The sequence below is a fragment of the Halyomorpha halys genome, unplaced genomic scaffold (assembly GCF_000696795.3).
Source record: "Halyomorpha halys isolate HHAL.00 unplaced genomic scaffold, Hhal_1.1 Scaffold169.1, whole genome shotgun sequence".
NCBI classification, from domain to species: Eukaryota; Metazoa; Arthropoda; class Insecta; order Hemiptera; family Pentatomidae; genus Halyomorpha; species Halyomorpha halys.
The window spans coordinates 1,462,155-1,481,306 of NW_027104700.1; the positions used below are offsets into that span (position 1 = coordinate 1,462,155).

At 33.1% G+C, this 19,152-nt stretch overlaps 1 protein-coding gene across 5 annotated transcripts in view; it reads left to right on the plus strand.

The window, feature by feature from the left end:
- Window positions 1–9,937: 9,937 nt before the first annotated feature.
- LOC106678941 (ATP-sensitive inward rectifier potassium channel 12) overlaps window positions 9,938–19,152 on the plus strand; it is a 388,098-nt gene continuing 378,883 nt past the window's right edge. For 4 of the 5 annotated variants that reach the window (XR_010845161.1, XR_010845160.1, XM_067053500.1 and 1 more), the window contains exon 1: window positions 9,938–10,071. Coding sequence is in view for 2 of the 5 variants with exons in the window: in XM_067053500.1 (XP_066909601.1) it covers window positions 10,034–10,071 (38 nt within the window). In the remaining 3 variants the exon portion in view is untranslated. Of the gene's footprint in view, window positions 10,072–16,225; window positions 16,323–19,152 lie in introns of those variants that run through there. The other variant, XM_067053505.1, reaches the window with a different exon arrangement.

Consider the following 19,152-nt stretch of genomic DNA (forward strand, 5'->3'; position numbering starts at 1 on the left):
GTTTGTCGGGGGGTGCGGTCAGCAAAGAACAACATAAATAAACAAAACCATATTTATTTATTTTATGCCGACGTTTCGACCTGAGTTTTAGGTCTTCATCAGGGGTTGTGGCGTAATTCTCCAATCGTTAATTTACGGTCAACTATCTACACCTCATTATAAACCGATCTTGGTTGACACAAATACTGTTTAGAATCCTTTAATCTGTACCTCTCAGACGGTCTAGAAAGATACACTATACAGACGACCAGGAGAGCTATTCGATTTAAATAATGTTTATTTAAGTTAACTGTCATCAGTTAACTGATTGTGGTGTGTCCGGATCTGGTGGAAGTGAAAAATGGTCAAAAATACGGTTTTCTAACACAGTGAAACTTATCTGTAACTAACCATAAAAATTGTTGAGTAACCAAGTTATACTTAGCACATGATATTTAGATATATATGTACAATAGTTTTACAATAGTAATTTTTGTTTATGCAGTTTGAACTTTAAAAATGTCTGTGGCTTTTGCAGAACAACAAAATATTGTTTCTACATCTAAATTAGCTTTAGTAATAAAATACAGTAATAATGAACTAAATCATCATCTCGTATATTATAATGTTAATTCTTATGATTGAGATTTTTGATGAAACGTTAGAAAAGTAAAACAAACTTAAAATTGATTAAATCAACAGAAGTAATTATGTTTAAAATAACATATTAATTAAATGTGTGCCATTAATTCAAATTACATTTGTATTGGTAAATTTTTGGATGTATTTTTTTTTTGTCTGCTTCCCTCTACTGCCATTCCCTATATATACACCTGCATATGTTGCATGGACATTGTTTTGTTTGAACTCGCCGAAAGGATCAGGGGACTCTAAATGGAATTTTTTTTTGGAGCTCTTAGACCACTATTACATTCGATAACCGGTGGTTAAGTAGAAAGCGAATGTGGTGGAATGGACGGGATCATTGCTTTCACTTAAGCTGACGGCCATGGTTTAGGATCATGCTTAGTGTATCCTTCGTAAGTACAAACCTCCAGTCGTTCAGACGTCTAGCATTGTTTATGTTGTTGTGTTGAATTATGCTCCATATTCGAAATTAGTTGAATATTCCAACAAAGGCCAAATAAACATTGTTCTTTCATTATAACTGAAGGCGTTTTTGTACCGGTATCGGTCAACCATTTTTCCTCAGCTTTAATGTTTAGAATTGAATTTATGTAGTGATTTGGCCGAAAATATCTTGTGAGTCTACTCACACAACTTCCCTTGACACTTTGGCTGTTGAGACCAGTGCTATAATTCTTATACACAGTTCAGGGAATCAGGGAATGTATAGACATGTACATACAACAATAATTTTATTTTTGTTTGTTAATTTTTTTAGTTGATACTATTTAAAATTTTATTATATTTCAAACAAGAGTCTGGAAGGTTCTGGGTATGTATAGACATTCCCTGAACCTTCCAGACTCTTGTTTGAAATATAATGAAATTTTAAATAGTATCAACTAAAAAAATTAATAAACAAAAATAAAATGTTTATCGGTCTCAACAGCCAATGTGGCAAGGGAAGTCGTGTGAGTAGACATGATATATCAAAGGATTTCGAAATATTTGAAAAATAAGTATGTTTATGAACAATGGAATATGAGCCATGGGAAACCAAGCAAAACACTTAAAACACGAATACAAGCTTCAATATTCCGTATATTTCAATCTTCGCTAACAATGTTCCGACTTAAACGATTCTTTGTATATTTTTCAGAGAATTCAATTGAATTGAAAAAATAATTCAGAATTGGAATTTTCTTCCGTTGTCCCTTGTTACGTTGAGACGCGATTTGTCCCGTATTTCGGTGATCAACCAAGAATATATCAGTTTTTTGTATTTCAGGTTCACGTCAGATATCACTCCTTCCACTACGAACTCCCTAACCACCCAAACCCACTAGTTTCTAATCTTGCTTCCTCTTCCATTCCTGACAATCCTCCGAGGCGCCTGAAAAGAAGGTGGCCACGAGACCTGCTAATGTAAAACGTCATTAGAGGGCTACCAATGGGTAGTTTCTCTACACCCCTGTAACACTCCAATTTAACTGAGATCAAATTTACGAGCCGCTACAAACGCACGAAATTGCTTGAAACAAAGAACTGGCTGCTATTGGAGACAAGAAAGGGCTAAAAAATTAATAGTAATATTTCGTAACTATACAATAATGAAAAAACCCTCAAACAATAAATCATTTCATTATGAAATAGCCTAGAAACAATTTTTTTTTTTTCTGGGATACTAGAAATGGACAGGCCCCCACAGACATACGCAAGACCTTTGAGAATGTCGCCAAGAAAATTAACTAACTACATAATATTTGTGGTAAAATATTATCACTAAACTGGCATATCTCCTCCATTAAATTCCTTGCGGGTGATACAATGCTCCTAAATCTGATGCTACTTAATGTCAGTATAAAACCTATTACAATAAATGGTTGTGACTTGATTTCTAACAAACACCCAATATTGCAGATTAGTGATGATTTAAATAAATAATCTCCAGGAGATATTTGGAATGTAAGATCGTACCTTAAGCATATCCAAGGAAATGATAAATGAGATTTGTTTAAGGAAACTAGTTCAGCTCCATTTCAAGAAAAGAAGGTCGTGATGGGTGGGGCTCGTTGGGCGTCTCTACTCGACAATGCATACCAATAGTTGGCAAGAGATTACGTGGGAGACCTGACACCAGGCGGGAAGCTAGAACAAACAAAGATACAACCGACCTATTGTGTTTGCAGCACATTAAAAAACAAAAGGAGGATTTGTATGGAGGAAAATTTGTATAAACCCTGAAAGAGAAAACAAATGTAAAACAGAACTCCTACAACTAAGTCAGTTGCATCTAATTTCTCACACAAGTTAGACTTAATTTTTTTTTATATTGAACCTCTTGTGTCAAAATCTTTAAATTGATTGAAACAATAAATTAATTTTTGGAATCCATTGTTTTCCAATACAGTATGAAACAGTTTTTATAAACATAAAAAAAAAAATCTTATATTGAGAAGTTTTGTGAATTGAGAAAAACTTGATGTACCACAAAGTGTGCTCAGTAATTTATTGTCCTATAATATTACTTACTATCATATTTTCGTCAAAATTATAATAGTTGAAGTTTCTGTTTATTAATACCGTATTTCGGTTGGTCCCAAGAAATATTAGCCGCAGGTCCCTTCTTGAGCCTAGACAAGACAAAAAAAGAATAATTGCCACAGAATTATCCTTAGAGCAAAGTAAATCCTGTAATTCACTTGTATACTTGCTATTTCAACTTTTTTTTGTAATATTTTCAGAAAGTGGTATTGCTTGCGGCATCTCTGCCATACGCTTGGGGCATAGATTGTGATCCATGGAAAAGAGAATGTTTAATCGGTTCATATTTTCGTTATGTAGTTTTCACGTTTTAAAGCCCATTGGGTCCTAAAAACGCATTTTTGGCTATTTGTGTTTTTTGCTTGTTTCTGACAATTTAAAACTTCTTATGTTGAAAAATGATTGATTAGCTTCTCCAAAGTTCATGTAGGTGAAAAAATCCATTACAACCTTTGAAGGTTAACTTTCGAGTAGTGGCAAAGTTTTATTTCTTGAATATTATGAAAGTAATATTGAATATTACTTTTTTAGGAAGAGATGTGATTAGTACCAATATAAAATTATATAATCTTAATCTTATTTAAACGTAAATCAGAAAACTTGAAACAAGAAAAAAAATTATAAGAGTTATGCCACCCATTTTTGAGAAAATATGGAAAATTAAATAAAAAAAAAACCTATAGGTGGAAATTTTCCACAATTTTCAATTTCATTCAACTTTTCCACAGTTGTTTTAAGTTTTAAAGAAAAAATCCGTTAAAAATTATTTTGAAGCCATCAAATTTAACATTAGCCCCGTGACAGGAATATCCCATTGCTCGAAGTTTTTATCTCTAAAATTCAGCCAAATACCAATTAAACCAAATATAAAGCCACAGCAAATTAAGTTATATTTATTTAATGATAACTTAGGTACAGATAACTTTTGATCGATGTAGATAAGAGCTAATATTTTTTTTTCGAAATTTCAGAAATGCTTAACTCTCTCAGTTCATTTCAAATTTTTCATTGGGAGATTCATTCCTTGTCAATAAATCATTTCTTTAACTAGCCTATTATTTTAAAAAATTGATTCCATTATTTCAAATCAAATAAACAAAGAATGTAGTCAAATTTATTTTAGGCAATAGATGTTCATTCAGTTAAGAATGAATGAATGAAAATTAGCCAGAAGCCTTGGCAATGAGCAATCAACGGTCTACGTCATCATAATCATCCTTAGTCGGCAGTAAAACCTATCAATACACTCTACTCAATGTTAAAGTGAGATGTAAAAATTCATTTTTTATTGCATACTCGTTGCTCGGTGGCAAACTGGGAATATATCGATTGTACTGTTTGGAACCAGTTTGAGCTAGTTGGTGGTTGTCATTAAGCATTGTTTTGTGTGTATTGTATTGTTTGTTATTACTACAGCAAGAACGTTTAATGCTATATAACCGTAACTAATAAAAAACAATAAGAACTGCACAAACATTTTATTTGTGACCACCACCCCCGCGTTCAGCAGGTTATGGGCTTAGACAGTTCGCAAAATTAAAAATTTGAAGTAAGACAGTAAAAACAGTTCGGTAGTATTTGTTAGTGTTCAAAAACTTCGTAAAGTAAAAACTTTAAGTGCAACCAGTAATATAAAAGGTATCTCAACAGCTTCAATGAAATACATCAGATTGAGCCACTGAAAGGACCTGAGAACTTCCAAATGTGGAAATTGAAGATAAGCATCTTCTTTAAAGCAATTGGGTTGTTTCAAATTATTTCTAAAGATTTTGAGCCTCTCAGAGACCAGAAAAGTAAAGACTATAAGGTGTACTTACAAAATGATGCTAAAGCCCAAAAGTTAAAAGTAACAGAGAGAATTAACTCATATTTTGACTTTTACTACTGCAAGTCAAATGTATTCTTAAATATGTGACATCTATGAGAGAGATATTTTCAGCAAAAGTTTGCACTTTTGCAAAAAATCTTTGATTTTAAATTTAAGACTGGGATATTTTGATCGAGTCTGGCACCCAGCACTGCTATACAAGATCCGTAAAATCCTACCTCCTACATACTTCCTCATTATCCGTTCTTATCTCTCCGACAGATTATTTCAAGTAAATTACAACGGCGCTTATTCATCCCTATTCCGTCAGTCTGCTGGTGTACCTCTGGGTAGTATCCTTGGTCCTATCCTTTATACAGTTTTCACAGCTGACATCCCAACCCATCTTAACAATATTCTGACCACGTATACCGATGATACATGTCTATTGTCAGTGAAAAATGGTATCAAAATTGGAGGATTAAAATTAATTCCAATAAATCCCACCAAATCACATTCACCCTTCGTCGTAAGCCAATGACCTCTTGGCGAACAGTATGCTTTAAAAATACCCCACTTATTCCTGTCGAAGAGATCCGTTACTTAGGACTACATCTCGACAAACGACTGACATGGAATCCTCATACAAGATTAAAAAGACAAGAAACTGCTCGTCGATTCCGACTATTACAACACTTACTAGACATACGGTCTAAATTGCCAATCCATTACAACAGACTGATCTACATGACTATTATAAGGCCTATCTGGATATACGGAGTTGAGATTTGGGGCTCCACTAAACCATCAAATTCCTCCCGAATCCAATCCTTACAGTCCAAAATCCTTCGTAAAATCCTTAATGCTCCTTTGTCACAAATCAAGTCATCCATCATGATCTCAATGTTTCATATGTTGCCGATTTGGCCAAAACTAGATACCATTTTTTCTATGGAAATCTTATCAACCATCCAAATCCACTTGTTTCTAGCCTGGCTTCTCCTTCATTACCTAATAATCCTCCTAGGCGTCTGAAAAGAAGATGGCCTCGGGATCTTCTCCTCTAGAAATGTTATTGGAGTTCTATCAATGGGTAGATTCTCCACATGTTTGTATCATGTCACTATCTCATCTACAGCAAATTTACTTGTTGTATATATGATATACAGTTGTAAGTTACAATAAATAAATGATTAAAAAAATATATATATCTATAACGATGTATGTATGGTTTGTAGTATAAATGAAAATAGTATCAGAGGAAAATCATAAAAGGAATTCACATATTAACATAGGGTGAGTGTGTAGTATTCAATCACGAATTTAAAGAACTTTATAGAAGCCATAGGGCGTTGCAAAAATTAAACCATTTAAATGTATGCTTATGTTTTTTTTTTAATTTAAAATATAGTTAAATCATGAACTCCGGTGGTATGACCAATAGAGTGAAACTTCTTAAACTAACTTTGGGAATATTTGAATATTTCATCTATTTCAGCTAACTAAATTCATTATTATCCGGACAAAAAATTACTATCTAACGGACAAAATTCATTTTGTGGTGCATAATAAACTTCATGGTCCCATAAATTATTGAAAAGCACTATGGTACAAAAAAATACCAGATTACTTGTCAAACATAATTATCAATTTCAGTGTAACATAAACTTCGTCAAGAAATGAATAAAATTAATTTTGATCTGGAACTTATTTTAGCACATTATATTTTATTGAAGTAAGACATGTTAAATATTCATCACAACTATAAGTGACTAACCTATCAATAATTCCCTCACTCAAGCTTAGACAGAAATATGGTGCTAACAGATGAAAATGATGTTGTTTAAAAGCCTATTAGTAAACTGCTTTATTTCTGATAAAACTTGTTCTTTGCTGGTTTATTGGATTTAATACCCGTATGTCAGCGCAGAAAATTCATTTTTTATCCAACCAGGTGTCCACATAAGTAACATACAGGGTGTATAAAACGAGATTTCCTTACATGGATCCTCTTTGACATGAAAGTTAACGCCTACAAGTCGGATTCGGGTGTCACTTCTGACATGAGACTGATGAAGTATTATATAGTTTCCACACCAGTAGCAAGTCGTTAATGAAATGTGTTTTACCACTTGTCCGATATGGGCAAATGTTTGTGTATTGGTCTATATACTGACCGATGTTTGAATTGCGTATTGGCAATTCCCGAGAGATATTTCACACATCAAAGGGATTCGCCCATGTCATTTGTGTGACATCCATTCATGTGATGAACAATTACCCTACAAAATTAGTAACAATTAAATGTTACTTTGAAATTTATATTGAAATTAACTATGATTTATACCATGACAACTTTTGATTATTATAATATTAATTTTTTGTAATTAGTAGTGGACACAGTTGTACCTAGGATAACAATCAACTCTTATATATTTTTAAAACCATTTTTTAAAAATATAACTACGAGAAGATTTTCTCTGAATATTGCCAAAAAAAAAAATACAAAGTGTGCAGTAACACTATTTTCTGTGATATCAAACAGTTATAGAAAAAAAAATTGTATAACAGTTTTCTGTATGATAAAATTTTAAGTCTTATACATTTATGTAGGATATCAGGTTTTAAAGCAAACATTTCCCTATCATTTTATGTCAAGTTTTACCGCGTACCAAGAGAGCAGAACCCTAATCTGAATAATATTAGCTCGAATTATTTGCATAAATTATTGACAGTAAACAAAGGAATGGATCGTAAATTGTTATTATTTATATGTTGAATATAAAGCCTTAAAGTTAGATCTGAATGCATGTATTCTGTCTGTACCTTTCTTTTTTCTTTTCTTTTTCTTTTTTTTTTTCAATTTTGAGAAGCGACGTATTGCGTATTATTAATTTATATATCTGATTGTTAATTTATTATTCCTGTTGAGTATCAATATTGCATGTGAAAGCCATGTACTTTACTGGCAAACTCTAGTTATTTAGGTGTTTTCCTAAAAACAATGAATTATGTTATTATCATTATTTAGGAATTTTCCTTATTCTCCTTTTTTCACTGGATGTAGCACCTACCCGGACCTAGGTCAAGGATGAGGGTAAAAAAATTAATATTTGGTATTGATGAATTTTTTGACTATTTAAATCTTGAAATTAAATAGCATTATAAAAATTAGGTAAATAAATAAAGTTGTACCGAAAATTAATTAACTAGAACATTTAACGTAAATGACAGAAATGTGTAGTTGTAATCGCTGTTGTTTATTAATTTAGTTCTATCACATCTTCAGCTATATAAAAATATTTTTAGGATTATGTTACAAAATTGCTGCTAGTTCCAATTCATTTCAAATTAATGTTGATCATTGGGAATTATTTTTTCGGACCTAGTGCACTGATAGCTCACTCCTTGTGCAGAATTCTACTCCTTTCTTCTTCAGTTACCTACAATGCAGTAAATAAAACTCCTATCTCTAGCAAATAGCTTACTATAGTAGTGATTAAGTACACTTGTGAAATATACATACATATGCCATGTTCTGGCTTATAATAGGACGTACGCGGATGAATCTGTTTAAAAAAATAAGCGTTGGAGCGAATATGCCTATGCGCATGAGGTCCAGTTGAGCGAACCACTGAACACCTGGTGCAGACGTACGCTCTTGAAAAAGGGGAGAGAAACAAAGAGTCTGAACGCTTCAAGTACTCCCAAAAAGCTGTCGAAGTTTAGTTTCTGGGCCTCTAGGAGATGTTACAACAATATAAATATATTTATAAAATTATATATTTTTTTTTTTACTAACCATAACATATGTTCTTATCATTTTTCGACGTTATAAATGAGGAATTTATTTTCCCCTTCAATTATTAACAGTAAAAACCTGTATCACTATACAATGATGTCTATTATATACAATTTTAGTTCTATATTAGATACTTACTTCTTGACTTACGGTTATGAAAAGTGGAGATGAGGTCATCATCCGCTCTCAACCTCCAGGTTCATCCTCTGACCCTATGACCACTTTGTGGTTGTCTCTAGAAATGTCTGCTAAACCTAAATCCACAGAAGATATTTCAAAATAAATAGTCTCTCACAACCCTTTTGCCATAGCCTCTAACTCGACGAGTTACAACAATCCATAGCATTATCCCCAAATACTATGAGGAATTAAGGAAAAGACTTTAATTGCAGAGAAAACAAATACAAAACATGGGAAACAAAGCCAAGCTAACATAGCTCCGCAAACATAATTGCATTCAATAAAAATAAGTATTTGTATTAACCCGATTTTTAAACGTATTAATCCCCCTTATTTTAAAGTAACCTTTAAAATAATAATTTATTAAATGCTCAACCTCAGTTTCTTGTAGACATTATTTCACGTTGCTGAGAAGAAATATGGTATGTATGTTTGTAATCGTGACAGCAAAAAAGCTTAAATTTATTAAGTTTAAACTGTTTACATTTTGTTTTCCTTACCCATTTTTTTTTCTTCCTGCTCTTTTAACTTTCATTTACAAAAACATAAACACAATATATATTTCACATTAAAATTCACAATTTTAGAATATCCTCATCTGAACTATATCATCATTAGCTGATTGACAACGCAGACGAACAACCTTAAAATGCCCTTCAGGCAAATAAAGGACATTTATATTTATTATGTATTATGTATTATTATGCATACACGTGGTTTTGTATGAAATAATAAAATTAATAGAAGGATGAGAAAAAAAAACACACTTATATAAACGTTTGTGATTTAAACTCACTTCCATAACCATTCTATAACCATTGTAGACATTTATGAAATCTATTACCTCCATTATTTATGAAATTACAATATGATTGAAGTTGTGACAACTGATTTATATCTACTTGAGCAAGGTGCGGAACTGTACAGTGCCATGATATTTTTATTTTCGTATAGCTGGCTCATTATCATCGACAAAATGTTATTCTTAGGCTAGTTCACAGAGATTTGTTGGACAGTATTGTCTGTTCTGTTCATTTCATTGAGTGTTTGTAATTTTTCGTTGGATTATTATCAGAATATCCTGGTTCCCTACGATGTTACATTTTGCAGCTGAACCCGAAATTAATATTCCGTAAGTTTACACTTAGTTTTATGATGATGAATTTCATTTCGCTTCATTATGTTTTGAGGTATTAATTTCTATTAATTACTCGATTGATTATTACATACTATTTATTTGTAATTCTAGGATTAGAAATACATTTCGATGGAACAAGAAAGGAATTTTTTTTTTCAGTTTTATTCTATTTGTTTTTCTCATATTCCTATGTATTGGGTTGTAAAATAAGTTTGTAGTGTTTTCAATTTAATCATCTCTGTGTTTATTAAATCATGTTTCTCGGTCAATAATGTTTACATATTCTAAAAAATAATTAGTTAAAGTGCTTTTATGCATCAGTTTAAATCGAGATTCCTTATCTTTAAGTGGTAGTTTGCTTGCTCAAAATTGAAGAGAAAAAAATAATTCATTTTTGTAACTTAATGATTTTTTATTTCCGAAAAATTAAAATCCACTGCACAGACGGTTGATAAAATATGTAGTGTGTATAGGAGAAAGCAGCGTCCGTAAGTGGTTTGCTCGATTCAGAACCGGAAATTTTGACTTGGAAGACGCAAAACGCTCGGGTCGTCCTTCAACTGTTGATGACCAAATTCGAGCATTGGTCATAGACAACCCTCACTCGACGACACGGGATATCGCAGAAACGCTTAACATATCTCATGCAAGTGTCTCATAATCGCAACTTTTCCATCACGATGACGCCCTTCCTCACGTGTCTTTGCAGACCCGGCAGAAATTAAGGGAGTTTGGCTGTGATATGATCTTATAATGGTTGCCTCGGTAGGTGACGCAGTCCTCGGTGACGTGTCAGGCTCATCCGCGCCAGGTACATCTGGCTCGGCCTCATCTGGGCCAGCCACGTCTGGCTCAAGCACTTCTGGCTCAGGCTCATCTTGGCTGAGGGACATTTGATGTCGCATCTGACTCCAGAACCTCAGGATGTAAGCGAATGCGCGACCTCCTCGGCAACTCCGTGATAGGGGCCTTGAAAAGTTGTTCAATGTTCCTTCTATGGTGCAGGCCAAGTGCAAGCTCCTTTGTAATGTATGACAAAGGGTCTGTTTTTTGTATGACCTCAGTCAAAATCCATTTTGAACATGGTACTTGTCACACGGTCAGAATGAATGACAGTATTCCTTACCTCTCTAGAGTCGTCACGCGTTATCCGGTTTAAAGTCTCTCTTTTTTTATCAAATGAAGAGACTATGTCCAAAGCTGTACGAAGCCTTCTGCCGAAATTCATCTCACTAGGAATGACCTTCGTTGCAGTTGATGGCGTCGTAAGGTTCACTTCCCTGTCTCCTTCACTCTGTTTCTTAAGGCTAAGCTTCACGGATTGGACCGTTCGTTTTACCTTTTTTTGTAAAAAGTCTTGCATATCTTTTGTTTAAATGAAGTCCCATTGTCTGACACAATATTTTGAGGTAGTCCAAAAGTAGCAAATAGTTTCCTTAACTCCGAGATTATGCTTCTTGAATTAGTCAATGAAACTCGTCGCACTTCGGCCCATTTTGTTGTAGTCTATGATGATTAAAAAATACTGTTTCTGAAAGGGCCCCGCTAGGAGACTAGGAGTCCTCGGTGGGTTGTTTCCAATTTCTTAATATGAGTCACATGAGTTGATGAGTACTTCAATTTGGTTGTCTATGCCGGGCCACCAGACGTAAGATCTGGCCAAAACTTTAGCAGCCACGACTCCAGGCTGGTTCCCATGAAGAAATTTTAACATGTCATATCTTAGGCTTGTGGGGACGGTAACTCGATCACCCCAGAGCTGGCAATTTTTTTGAATTGAAATTTAATTTCTTTTCAACCAAAAATTTTGAAATTGATTTGGTTTCTTTGAGGGTATTCATGATTATTCTTGAATTTGAATATTGAACTTGAATTAAATATTATTTATTCTAGCTATTCTTAATCCAGGCTGAAACTTGTTTTAAAATGAGATCTTCGATTGTGCCCTCTGCTATCTCAACCGCATTAATGGGACATCTAGTGATTCCTTCCAGCATCATTACAGAAACAGGTTCTTCTATAATTTCATTTTTAAGTGGTTGCCTTAAAAGAAGATCAACATTGCGATGCTGTGCAGCCGTTCGATATTGCAATTCATAAACATAAGAGCGTAGGATTTGACGATAAGCTTCATGGATACGACATCTGGCATCCTCTTATGTGGATTAAAATTCCCAAAAATGGCTTATGATCCGTGTAAAGTAGGAATTTACGTCCCAAAAGGTATTGGTGATAGGTTTTAACGGGATTGACAAGTGCCAAAGCTTCTCGATCTAGCTAAGAATAATTTCTCTGGATCTTGGTTAACGTACGTGAGCAGTAAGCTACATGGTGCTCTTGCTCTTGCTCATCAAGGTGAGCCAAAATTCCTCCGACTCCATAAGGAGAAGCATCCGCGCTAACGATATTTGGCTTTCTCTCATCAAAATGTGTTATTATTGGGGCTTCTATTAATGTTTGTTTTAAAAGTTCAAAAGCTCGCTGGTGTGCTTCAGACCACATCCATGACTTATTTTTGTCCAAGAGTCTATGTAAGGGTTCAGCAATTTCAGAGCCCTCAGGAATAGATTCGGCATAGAAGTTTATTCCACCCAAAAATACTTGAATTACTTCCTTGCTTCTTGGTGGAGGTATGCTAGATATTGCTTCTGTCTTCCTTTTCAGAGGTTTCACTCCCATTTTGTCTATTCTATAACCCAAGAATTCCATTGAAGTGACACCAAAAACAGATTTATCATAATTTATTCTAAAATTAGCGCTTTCTAAACGTCTGAGTACTTCTATAAGTGTGATATCATGCTTTTACTGATTTACCTTGAATATTTACATTTTCCAGATAGACAAACACACCAGGTATTCTTTGAAGGCGTGACTCGATGGATTTTTGAAAGATCCTGGGGGCAAGACTGGGCCCATCCAATAATCTGAGGACTTCAAATAACCCAATCAGAATCCTAATAGTCAATAATATTAATGCATTCTGAAGGGCCTCCGCTGGTGTTGGTAAGGGATATTCCGAGTCCTCAATAGCAGGATTAATTGTATTTTTGTTGTCACCGACGACCCTTACTTTGTCATTCTGCTTCAGGGCGAAGTGAACAGGAGTAGCCCAGTCCGACTGGTCGACAGCTCATAGCATCTTCTGGTTCACCATCCATTGTATTGCAGATCTTCAAACGCAAAGGGAACTTGTTGAGCTTGGTGAGTCGCTATGCCCTCCTAACGTTTTAGGGTGAGAGTTGGAAATTTTTTTAATATATCCGAATAATAGTTACTTGGCACTAGCTGAACCGTTTTTATTCCCTCAATGGGTTTGAACTAGTTTCTCCCTAAGATATTAGGTCCATCTTCTTCGTTTAAAACAACAAGAGGAAGCATTCCCACATATGAGCCATACTTAGCCCGGACGTGGGTCTGCCCAAGGATTTTTATAGGTCACTTTCCATAGGCTAGCAAAGAAACCGAACACAGATCACAGTTTGGCTCTATCAGGCCATAGTTCTTTGTATGTCACTCTGCTAATTAAAGTTAAATGAGCTCTATTTAGGCATTATCTACTTCAAACTTAACTTCAATTGAATTTACTTCTACTTTAGTAGAAAATTCCTGGAGTTCATTTGTATATTTAGTAATATTATTTGGCTGCTGATTTTTAATATTCTGTGCAATGCCTTTTTTCTTTTCTACAATTTGATTCTAAGTGAGCCTTTGTCTTACAGACCTTGCAAATGTGGTCCTTAAAATAGCATTCAGGTGCCCAGTGGTTGGGACTAAAGCATCTATAACACTTTAGTTTCCGTGTGGCGTTAGAACTACTGCTTTAACTTCATAAATAATCTGTTCCTCACCTTTCAATAACTTCTGCTGTTTTCAGTTCATTCCATGCTTGTTGCAAAGGCAATTGCCCTATCTAATGACAAGACAATGGTGTTTATAGGGGAAACTGATTTCTCATGGCAACGAAATAAATATCTTTGCATCTCTTCATCCCGAATTCCAGCAACAAATTTGTCACGAAGCATTATTTCTAGAGGTAAGAATTCAATGTCATTTCCAAATTTACAATACTGGGCAAGCTTCCTTAATTCTTTTATAAGCTCTTGAAGAGACTCACCTTCAAACTGATATCTTTTGTGAAACCTTTCCCGGCCTAATGACTCGTTTGTTAAAACCCCAAAATGCTTATAACATTTTTCAATAACTGTTTTATACTTCACGTCTTTGGGTGAAGAAGGTGAACACAAGAACACAAAGATTTTACCACTGAATAGCTTTTTCCTCCCAAACTCATCGAAAAGGAGTATTTCTTCTTTCCTTTCTTTAGTTATATTTTTTAGTTGAAGGTAAAACTCAAACCGTTCAATAAAGTATTCCCATTTTCCATCAGGTTGAAATTCTGGAAGCTTCCCAATCGTGGTCATTTTGTTTACTGATGCTGATGAATTTAAGTTGATTCCAGAATCATCGGTAACTTAACCCAGGAACACCCTGTATAATAGTCATTGGATCGAAATATAAACCCTCACAATCCCTGAAATTTCATTAAAATCGGATAGTGCCCGAATTTGACAACAGGCTGAAATGGAACCAAATATGTTAGGTGATATCTGAAACGTAAAATTCGAGCGAAAGTTTCGATTTTGAGGATTTTTTTTCTACTTAATCAACAAAGGTTTCCACTTCCGGTAGTGAAATATTGTGAATGAAAAATTGTGTTTTCTGTCCTGTTGTTAAACAGTGGACCAGAGAAACGTGTTAAAGGATGGAAATTGAACGAAATACAATAATCTTTGTTTTGTTTCATTTAGACTCAATCTATTTAGAACAGCATTTAAATTCGATATTTATATTAGTTACTTCTTCTTCAGATTAAGGAAGGAAGGAAAACTAAATTAAATCGTAGGAGTACTTTAAAGTGTGAGGAATATCATTCATGTATGAATTATCGGAGGCTTGTAGGATTCTATACTATATGATTTCGAAGCCAAAGGCTTACCGACAACAGATGCCGCGTGAGAATGGCTAGACGTAAAAGTTAAACTTTACGAGCCTTAAGAAAACTGATAAAAGTTCAAATGTGACTGGAAGGTTTAAGTGGAATTGTCAATGTAATTGATGTCGTTGAAAATATCAAGGTTAAAAAAATGTTATTAGCAATATTAAATTTATTAACAAAGTATTTAAAAAGGAATGAAATACATTTTAACAAATGACTAACTTGGAATCCTCATACAAGACTGAAAAGAAAGAAACTCGTCGATTCCGACTGTTACAATATTCATTGACAAACGATCTATGATTTCAATTAATTACAAACGGCTCATTACGTAATCATAACAAGGATTATTTGAGCTTACGTAGATGGGTGTAGGGCCTCTACTAAACCTTGGAATTCCTCTAGTGTACAATTCTTACAATCCAAAATGCTTCGTAAAATCTACAATACTCCTTACTTGTAAGTAAAATCATTAATAATGATCTTAATGTTCCATAAATTGCCGATCTGGCCCGAACCCTTTCATAATAAACTCCTTGCCCACCCAAACCCATTGTTTTCTAATCTTGATTCCTCCCCCGTTCTTGATAATCTGGGCGTCTGAAATGGAGAAGGCTCTGAGAACTTCTTATGTTGAGAAGGTATTGGAGTCCTACCAAAGGGTAGTTTTCAATAGTCTTCAGTAGTTCAATGTAGTTACTAACGTAATTACATTTACTTGTTTTATTTTTAATTTTTAATACAGTTGTAAAATTCAATAAATAAGTTTCCACTAAGGACTAAGACATTAGTTGACATTGTATTTAACAACCATTATGTGTGCATTAGATTTTTTTTCATCATTCTAAATAAATGGATATATATTTGGAGCAGCTGATTAATTTTCTTTTCTGTATGATTATTTAAATACCATTTACCATAGTTGGAGATGCTTTCTTTGTAAGTTATCTCTTATATCGTGAGCAGATCGGTCAAAAGTTGGCTGTCACGTTTTGGGGCCTGAAGTCAGATCTTTGGGCGGTTGTGAAGGATTGATCTTTGGATGTCACATGACTTTGGCAAAACGTGACAGGATCCGCGAGAAAGATTTCCCGCAGCGGCAAAATCCACGTGGTCCGATCAGCTGGAGCTCCCCTCCAAGGTGGGAGCCAGTGTTGCGGCCGACGCCGTACCGGCAGCATCGTTCACATAGTTACCGTTTTTGCTCATCGTATCCGTTTCGCGAGAGTCATGTCTTCTCAGCTATAAGGTAATGTCGATTGTGTAATTTTTTGTATTTAGGCAACTGTTCTTATGGAATATATCAGTGATATTTAGCTTATCTCCGGTGCTTTTTAGATTCCTCACACTCAACCATTATCAGCAAGTCCTATACTAATAAATGGACACTTGACACAAATACTAGTATAGGCGTTGCGCAATTATTCCTGACAATATTGAAATATACCCCGAATTTCCATATATATGTATATATTTATGTACCATACCTTCTTTTTTCGGATGCTGTATATTTTTTGTAAATGTATATGTATTTTAAATATATATTCAAGTATATTTATTTTAAAAGCAAGTATTAAGAAAAATTTCAAATTTTAAGCTAGTATAGTCGAATTAAAAAAAAGATACATTTTTGACTTTAGTGATTCCATATTTGAAATTGCAGTAAGTGTGGAATAAATTTTGAGGCGAATCCTATCTATGTATACAACTAAAACCATTGTTGTTAAACCGTGATTCGATTGGTGTGTTAAGAACTTGTTATCATCTGCCATTGATAACATAATTTGTTAATACTGGCTCATGATAGGTTTTGATATTAATAACATGCAATGATCTACAATGATAATTTATGACTTTACCTGATCAAAAAAGGAATGTTTTTATCATCGTTCTAGGTCTCCTAATATTTATTTACAGCTTATATTTTGTCTGTTCTAATACTTTGTAATGTATGTAATGTTTTTAACAATATTATAACATATATTTAGACTGATTTTTTTATGAGAAAATATCTTCTAAATTCAGTTTTGTTTTACACAACTATTATTTCAATAGCTGTAAACTCATTTGTCAAACTACATTGAGTGATGAATACAATACATGTAGATCAGATCAGTCTCTTAGGGTTTATAGAGTTAATATATCTTCCATATATTAAATATTTGTCTTAAAATATATTACATACAGAAAAAAATGAAGATTCAACTAATGTTTTGTCTGGTGTTTTAACCATTACCGCACGTATCTACGTTAATATAAAAACATTTGACAGCCGCATTTAATAGCATATCTATCTAATAAAAAAAAAATCAGATTTTTAGTTATCCTGGAAGTAGTTATACTTTAAGTACTTACGAAATAATCTCCTTTATCAATAGTTTTTCTTTTAAATTAAACCGTTGTCCATTATGGTTTGAAATTCGAATGAAATTGTATTTCACGAAATGAGTTTAAATTATTGTTAGTGGGGGGAGGGGCAAAATTTTATTGTTTTTTTAAAGTATGCATTCAGAATTGTTTAGTTATAAATTTAAGAAACGAATGAAAACTTATCAAAATTGCCTCATAAGTGCAGTTGAAATAGTTGTAGAGTGCAAACATGGTACATAACAGTAGAACATTTCGTTGCAATAATTAAATTTTAAATTGGTATAATTTATCAGTCATCGCTGCCTGTATTTTTAAAGATCTTTTTTTCCTTTTGTGCATTAAGGCACAAATGAAATATTTAGAGGATGATGTGGAGTGAATTGAAGTTTCATGATAAAATCGTTCGGTAGTTGGAGTCAAAAAAGCAAAACTTTTTAAATAAACAATATTATACCACGATCTCAAAATATCATAAACAGGGAAATTGACATTGGCGTCAACATTACAAAACAAAAAACTGATGTAGCTTGTTTTCCTGTATTGTGCCTGTTTTTATAATTATTATTTATTAAGAAAGGAAAAAATCACATACAACTGAATAATACGAAAATATATTTGTATTTTGAATACTTAACATTTGCTGAATTAAATTTAACAAAAGGTTGTTAAATAGTTTATTAACTATATATTATACAATACAAACAATATAAAAATTGAAATAGATATTTTGAAGAAAAATGTAATGTTAGGTAATTCAAAATTTTTATTTTATTAGCATTAGAGATATAATAAAATAAAATTATACGAATTAATTAGTATTCTTAATAACAAAATAAAGTTATTACAGGGAATATGGATGAAGATTAAAATATTAAAATTATTTTAGATTATCACTGTAGTTGGCTAGCGGCTTAAGAAGCATATTCATAAAACGAATTTGCGCTTTAGCGCTTTCATCATATATATTTATTTATTTGTAATTTAAAACTATAATTATTGAGTGCATCAAATTGTTTTGACTTACAAGGAGCTTTATCTTAAATTAGCCCCATGCGTTAATTCTAAGATAATTTTATTATTTTGTTATATTACAATTATAATAAAACAAATTATACTTAATTGGAAAAGATAGTATTTTATTAGTTTTGAGAGTTCATTGTTTCTTTTAATTATTATTTAGTTTTAGTTCATCACATTCTTGAGTGGTACCGTGTACCTTATAAATGCTTTGTAAGAGTGTAACATGAGATCACGTGGATTTATGAAATTATTTCTACGTCTCTAGACGTAATACGTTATGATTTGTCTCAGTCGTAGCAGATGGATGTTTCACGTTTGGATTAAATCCAAAACTGGGGTCTAATGGCAGTTATTCAGTCGTTTTTTTATCAGTCATAAAGTAAGTTTAATATAAATGTCTTTGGTAATACCCGTTCTCTTTTTATTATTAGGACGGTGATTGGGTGGGTGAATGTTAGGGAACCAAAGTTTTTTTAGATGGATTTCGTTAAATTTGAAAACTAGTCTTCCTATTGATTATTTATTTTAGTAATGTGCCAAAACTGAGAATATGTTTATTTGGTCAAATGTAAAAAAAATATTTTTTTATTCCTGAAAACTTAAAAAAAATGCCAGTTATGAATTCATAGAGGGGTCTTAATGTTAAATTATAAAATTATTGTTGATATGACTCCGAATAACAGACCCTC